The sequence below is a fragment of the Globicephala melas genome, chromosome 3, assembly GCF_963455315.2.
Source record: "Globicephala melas chromosome 3, mGloMel1.2, whole genome shotgun sequence".
Classification (NCBI taxonomy): domain Eukaryota; kingdom Metazoa; phylum Chordata; class Mammalia; order Artiodactyla; family Delphinidae; genus Globicephala; species Globicephala melas.
The window spans coordinates 161,061,866-161,068,828 of record NC_083316.1 but is presented as its reverse complement, the minus strand read 5'-3'; the positions used below and the strand labels follow the sequence as shown (position 1 = coordinate 161,068,828).

The following is a 6,963-nucleotide window of genomic DNA, read 5'->3' as shown; positions in this document are numbered from 1 at the left end:
AAAATATTAGCAAAATAAATTCAGCTGTGTATTTAAAAGACATATATCATGATCCAGTAGAGTTTATTCCATAACGGCAAGGACAGTTAAATATTAACATGATTTATTGTATTAACATATTTCAGGGTAAAAACTATATGATTATCTCTCTTTTATGGTAAGTGGGGAGTGGGGGATGGAATTTATATTGTATTTCTATAAATTGCATAGGGAGATACCTGCCCAGGCGGGCAGTAGTCCAAGTTTTGTACCATTTTTGATCCTCAAAGTTGATAGACAAAAGCTTTTTTCCTGGAGTCTTTGGGGGAACTTTTTGGGACCTTGGCCTTTGCTTTGACCTTGGCCTCACTCATGGTCTGTGATTGCCAAAGTGTAGTACTCTTGACTATATGGGAAAAGAAAAACAACATACTTCCAGAGACTGGGGTGGATGATATGGGTGAGACTGTCTAATTTAGGGCTGGCACTTTTTAACATCTTGTATTTGACTACTTTGGGCTTAATGAGCACCTTGTTGGCCTCTGTACAGATTAATTTTCATTGTCTTGGAAACATTGGCCTGAATCTTTTGAGGCCTTTCTTGTTGTGCTTGTTGACCAAATATGCATTCCCACCTCAGTTCTCCATGCATCTGGGAGTCAGGACTGAGGATTGAGGCAGACCCGTGAGCACATTTCTCCCACGTCTCCTGTCCTGGGCCTGATGGTGGGTGTCAGGAGTGGTGGATGTGGAGGGGGCCAGGTAGATCAAGATGGGACTGTGGTGGGGATGGTTATTTCAGGGGATGCTCAACCCATCCTCCCCTTTGATTCTCAAGGGACCTGGGACCCCATATACAGTTCTCTTTCCTCCTGTTCTGAAGCAGAAGCTTCCAGACCTCAGCCCTCCCAGGGAAATCAAAAGATTGTGTGAGATCCAAGGTTCTGCCAGTCACTCCCTACACACAGCCCCTATACTCTCTCCATCTGTTTTGTGGGGACAGGAGGCCCTTCTTCTGGGCCCAGACACCACTCAGGTTTTTAGTTGGTCCTGTGGTTCATCATCCCAGTTAGAATATGGGAGGGTGCTTGCAGATCTAGATGAGGGCATCACATGTGTACAGTGGGCAGGACCTGCAAATGATGTCTAGTATGACTGTGACTCTTCTGCTATATTGAGGCCTAGGTATTGTGTTTGCTTCATTCACTGAGTTTGTTAAGTGTCTCAGAAAGTGCCTGCATGTAGTAGATGCTTAATATATACTGTGGAATGAATGAACTTCAACCAGAACCATGCCAGGTATCTGAGTAGGCCTGGGGCCTCTCATCCTGCCCACAGAGATCCCTACTCTGGCCTCACCAAGGACAAGGACCAGCAAGATGGAATCTCAAACCTTTGCATTGGAATAGCAGGTTGCTTTCCATGTGCTTTTCTAAACTCAGGAAGGCCACAGACCAGTGGGGTGTGGCAGATGGCCTTTCATGGGGGAGGGGAGGATAATAACGAGGAACAACCCCGGCATGTCAAGCAGCCCTTTCTGCACCAGACAGGCACCTGCCATAGGTGATCCAGTAGTCCCTACAAGGAGGACTCTATGAGGTTTATCCTCTACCACCCCACTTTGAGGAGCAAACTGAGGCTCAGAGAGATTTGGTCACATTCTCAAACACACAGCTAGCAGTGGGCAAGTCACCACTGTGCTGAGGAGGGGGCCACACTCACCTAGTGAACCACTGGTCCAGTACCTGTTGGGCGGTGTTGGAAGTGGGGTAGGTGGACAGCAATGTGGCCACGTAGGAGACATTTCTCCCTGGTAGGTACCATGGATTTCACAGGCTTCTACACTGTATCTTCCTGGAGGGTACCCATCCTGCAGGCCTCATTTAGTTTAAGAGTTGATTCATCTTTGCCTGCAACAACAGGGGACAGTCAGTGGCATCACCATGAACTACCAGGAGGATGGAGGTCTGTAGCTCACCCAAAAATTCCCAGCCCTCTCAGGCACATGTGCAAGAGGAGGGACAGGAGCGCCGGCAGTGAAAAACGCTTTGGCCTTTGAAAGTACATTTTGAGTCTGGTTGAGGGGGAAAGTTATACAATTGTTACCTTCTAGGCAGTTTGTTAGCTGAGGAACAACAGACCTCCCTGTATTAATAGTCTGTATTCCTTCCCCTGGGGAAGCTGGGAGCAGGATCTACGTACAACCCCAGCTCTCCTGATCTGGTGCTTGTTGCTCACAGGGCTGAGCAGGAGCTGCCAATGGCAGGCAGCAAGGCTGCTTCCTTCTCCTTCTGGAGCCCCACCTCCCCAGAGCAGGTTGAGGGGGAACAGCAGCCCCAGCAGGAGGGAGGGGATGGTGTGAACAGGCAGTGCCCTCCTACCTTCAAGTCTTGAGGCGCGATGTACCTGTAAGGGCAAGACGTGTGTCCCTTCCCTCTGCCCAGCCTCGCTGCCACCGCGCCAGGAGAGGAACTGCGGAGCCCACACTTGCAAACTCCCCTAGAAGTCTCAGGGTGCAGCGCCCCCCTCCCCAAAATTCCCCACGGCCTCCACCTCTCGCAGGTGGTCTCAGTCCCTGTCCGGAGACCTGTGCCAATGACCCTAGTGGCGGTTCCGCTTTCTCCCTCGGCGGTGTGATCTTGCGTCTGCAGTGTGATGGGAAAGCATGCGGAGAAAATGACCCGCCTAAGTTATTAGGAAGTTCCCACAGCCGACCCGACGGGCCCCACATCGGAATCTCCTACATCTTCTCCAGTGTTGATGAGGCCGTGGAGCCGCAGCCGCTGCCCGCGCCGTGGACCTCTGACCCGCAGCTGCGCGAGGTGGGGTGCTCTGAGTTCTACCGCCACGACTGCATCTACCAGAAAAGCTTTGCGCGGGCTCCGTGGCGCTGAGCACCTACACGCCCAAGAACCTGCTCAAAAATGCCGACCTGGCAACCTGGGGGAGTTCGTGTGGCAGGCGCAGTACCCGCAACTGGACTGTATAATACGTGGGCTATTTCCAGGTGCATTTGCATCGGCTGGAGGTGAGCAACAGCCTCCCACCCGACGCGAGCCGTGTGGTGAACCGTCTACGGCTACGAGCCGCGGAGCCCCAGCGCCACGGTGCGCAGCGCGAGCTGAGCAGATGCCACTCCGAGAGCTTCACCCGATTGATGCCGCCTAGGCCAGCGCGGGTTCAAGATCGGCGACGAGCCGCGCTTCGGCCAACAGCCCTATGGGGTGCAGATCCAGCTCTTTGCCCAGCGCAGCCACGAGCTCGAGTTCCAGAGCCTGGAGGACCCGATTATGGAGAAGCGGCACAACGACCACTTCGGACGTGCAGCGGCGCTGCGGGAGCTCGCCAAGCACCTGCACCCCGCGGAGCTGGAGGAGGGCGAACGCAACGCCACGCAGACTGCGCCAGGCCGGGAGGAGGAGGACCGAAAGGCGGTGGTGCGCTGATGCGCGAGCTGAGTGCGGAGCTGTGAGGCGAAGCTGTTTGCAGCACCTGCTGCCCCCTCCCTTCCTTCACTCCCTCCTCCACCACCTTGTGGTCCCTGTCTGGGCTCCTGGGCCACTTAGAAAACGGAGAGTTGGCGAAATGCGCAGGCTTTGGCTTGAGCTTGTTATCTTGGACGGAGGAGGAAGAGGGAGCAGGTAGGAGCCCTTTGGCAGGGGGAGATTCCTGTCCGCCCGCTCAATCTTTCGTCCTTTCTGAAGTGGGGTAAACTGTTGACTTGCCTGACAATTAATCCCTGCTACACCTGGATCCAAAAATCGACGCTTCTAATGAGCGCGGGGGTGGAGAAAAGTCGGAGTACCGTCGCCTGCCATTGCCTCCTACCCGCTTCGCCTCCCACCCTGGGCTTGGAGGATGCCCTGTACTAAGGACAGAGCCGGCTTGTGGTGGCGTTAACCCCGCGGAGCTGTCTGTGGGATCCGGGAGTAGGGGGTGATTTATTTTATGGGATTCCTAGCGTGCAAATCTGGTGAAATCAGGACCAGGTCTGGGAGCAGCAGGCTAAAACCTAGCAGCCTTCTATGATGTGTAACAAATAGTTGAGTAAATTTGGGCTACAAAACAGAGATTTTGCTACCTCCCTCCTCCCCATCCCCAAGCAATTCATCTTCTGGAGCTGGCTTCTAGCTGAGTCTCCTGCTCCAGCTGTCACTTCCCAGGTTACAGGTAAATAACAGGCCAGCTAGGAGAAGGACCAATTATGGTTCTGTTTTGCTGCCTTTGTTTCTCGACTGCTATTGTAGGCGCTTACAGCTGCTTCATTTGTTATCGAAGGAGGGAATAGCCCTTTGTGTCTCTGATCTAATTAAACCTGTTTGGCTGCTCATCCATCAGGTCACACGTTGGCTGGTGTCACCCCATAAAGTATCCACTACAGAAGCAGCCAAACAGGGTCAAATATATATATTTCACTGTCATCATTGACTGTTAATGATGTACCACACTCAGCCCTGGTCTGGGACTTTGAAGAAATATCAGTCTCCTTTTGGAAATGTAGATCTAGTTCCTGTGTTTAATAATCTTGAAAGTTTAGTAATAAGCTCTGTGTTTATATTCTCCTGGTTGTGGAGAAATGGAGCAAGATAAATGTGGGTAAAGACATGTAACAGAGAGCCTGCAATACCTAACAGATTTGGATTTTCTTTTATGCTTAACACAGTAGTGAAAGTTGAAAGAAATGACCAATGTGCAGGCAGCAGTAGGGAAGAACAGAGCAGCACTGTCTAGCAGCTCTGGGGGCTGGGGAAGCCAGCTCTCTTTTTCACTCCCTCATCTCTGTCTCCCTCCCTTGCCCTCAAATGGAAAGTGAACGTCAGATCACACTGAGGCATAGCAGTGACCAGCTGTTGTTACAAACGTCTTTGTGAGAAATCTGAATTTGAGGGAAGAACGCCTGTGAAATCCATACCAAGAGTAGCATTCTCCATCTAGAGAAGAGATTTTTGATAATAGGGCTTGAAAACGAACTAGAAGAGGAAATAGATCTGCTCCAGATGCTGCTTTCCAGTGCAATGCAAACGTTTTTACAGGGTACCAGAAGTGTGAAATATGTTATGCTTCAGAATGGTGATTCCGTTGGAAGTTTTCTTAGGGTTATCATGCTTAAAGTAAAGCAACAACCCACCAGTGAAGCTTCCAAAAAAGGGAATCACATCAGCTGTTGGATCTTTCCTGAAAATGGCAGTGTTGTGGATAAGAGTTTTTAATGCCCGGGCAATGGCTACATTGGCACTTAAAAATATATATATAAGGACACGGGGAGGGAGAAGGGTAAGCTGGGACGAAGTGAGAGACTAGCATTGACTTATACATACTACCAAATGTAAAATAGATAGCCAGTGGGAAGCAGCCGAATAGCACAGGGAGATCAGCTCAGTGCTTTGTGACCAACTAGAGGGGTGGGATAGGGAGGGTGGGAGGGAGACCCAAGAGGGAGGAGATGTGGGGATATATGTATATGTATAGCTGATTCACTTTGTTATAAAGTAGAAACTAACACACCATTGTAAAGCAATTACACTCCAATAAAGATGTTAAAAAATATATATATATATTTAATAATATTTGTTTCTCCTTAGGAATAAGACGTTAGAACTATTTTGTCCTGTACAATTTCATGATTAATTTTATAGGATAAGAAGAAAAGAAGCATGATGGTCAAGACTTCACAGAGGAAGCAACGTGATTGTAGAAACCAATCCAAAGCGTGGCTTAAGCACCTCCATCCCTCTGAGAATGTCTGTACATATTCAAGAGGCTGGTTGCTAGAATCACATCCTATCCTGGCAATGAGGTCAGATGCCATCAATGGGAGGAAACTTTGGATAAGCCCCAGCAAGTGCTCTGGCCGAAGAGACTACATGGATTCCAGGTCTTCAGTGGAACCAGAGAACCCTTAAGTACTTTGGATCTTGCCAAAGCCTTGCAAAAACTTGCAACTAGTTGCACAGGTGAATCTCTGCCAGGAGTTCTCACAGGTGGTCTGAACTCCAGCCCCAGGCCCACCCCTGCCCAGTCTTCAGATTTGGCAGAGATGATTCCAGGAGCTGGTCTGGGTATCTCACAGCTCCTCTGCAAACAATTTCCGGTGACTGAGGAAGATATCAGGAAACAGCAAAGTGAAGATGGCAAGAGAGAGCCTGAGGATAGCATTGATTGCAGACAGGCTAGCTATCAAGGCAGAAAAAGTGAGGGGCTAAGAAGGATGTCCTGACAAACACTGTTGAAAAAAAGAGAAAATGGTGCAGATGAAATGGTACACCACAGCACTTTATTAATGACTCTCTGGAGTGTCTGTAAGTTTTTCTTGCTTTGAGCTTTTGAAACTTTAAAATAAACCAATACTTTTCTCTCATTAAATTCTTTTGCGTGGCATAGAAAATATAGACAGTGATCTATTTATATTTGTTTGTTTGTTTTTTGCTGGCCCCTCAGCTTGCGGGATCTTAGTTCCCTAACGAGGGATCAAACCCGGGCCCACGGCAGTGAAAGCGCCGAGTCCTAACCACTGGACTGCCAAGGAATTCCCTAGACAGTGATCTTTTTGAGGGGAGTGATTTGGTTTCTGGTGAGAAGAGGAGATCTTTCCTCTTCATGTTGTTATCTCATTTTCCTCTCTATGTATGTTATTTATTTGTATTTTAAAGTCAATAGAGAGTTATCAAAGTTATGGGATTATTTAGTTTTTTTGCCCTTACAATCACAGAATAAAACCTACCTTTTCACAATAGATTATCCTGTTTTGTATAATACCCAGTAGATTCCAAAATAATATTTCATTAAAGAGCTGTTATAATTATGTTCTCAAATAAGATATCTACTACTAGGTCTCTATTTTTGTGTTGTTGCATGCTAATTCAGAGTTGCATATAATGAGATACCAAACTTTTCCTTACTTTTAAAGATGTTTATGTGTTGAAAATTTGATTCATGAAAATTGACATGCCATTTGGGGTATCATGATATCAAAAGAGACTGTTT

At 48.4% G+C, this 6,963-nt stretch overlaps 1 protein-coding gene and 1 pseudogene across 1 annotated transcript; both read left to right on the top strand.

The window, feature by feature from the left end:
* The first annotated feature begins 2,634 nt into the window (after positions 1–2,634).
* Positions 2,635–5,739, top strand: LOC115865540 (protein LRATD2-like; annotated as a pseudogene).
* Positions 5,637–6,209, top strand: MBD3L1 (methyl-CpG binding domain protein 3 like 1). Its single transcript, XM_030880401.2, is given in 4 exon segments — positions 5,637–5,671; positions 5,673–5,723; positions 5,725–6,096; positions 6,098–6,209. Coding segments are annotated over 4 exon segments (570 nt in total).
* The last annotated feature ends 754 nt before the right edge of the window (positions 6,210–6,963 follow it).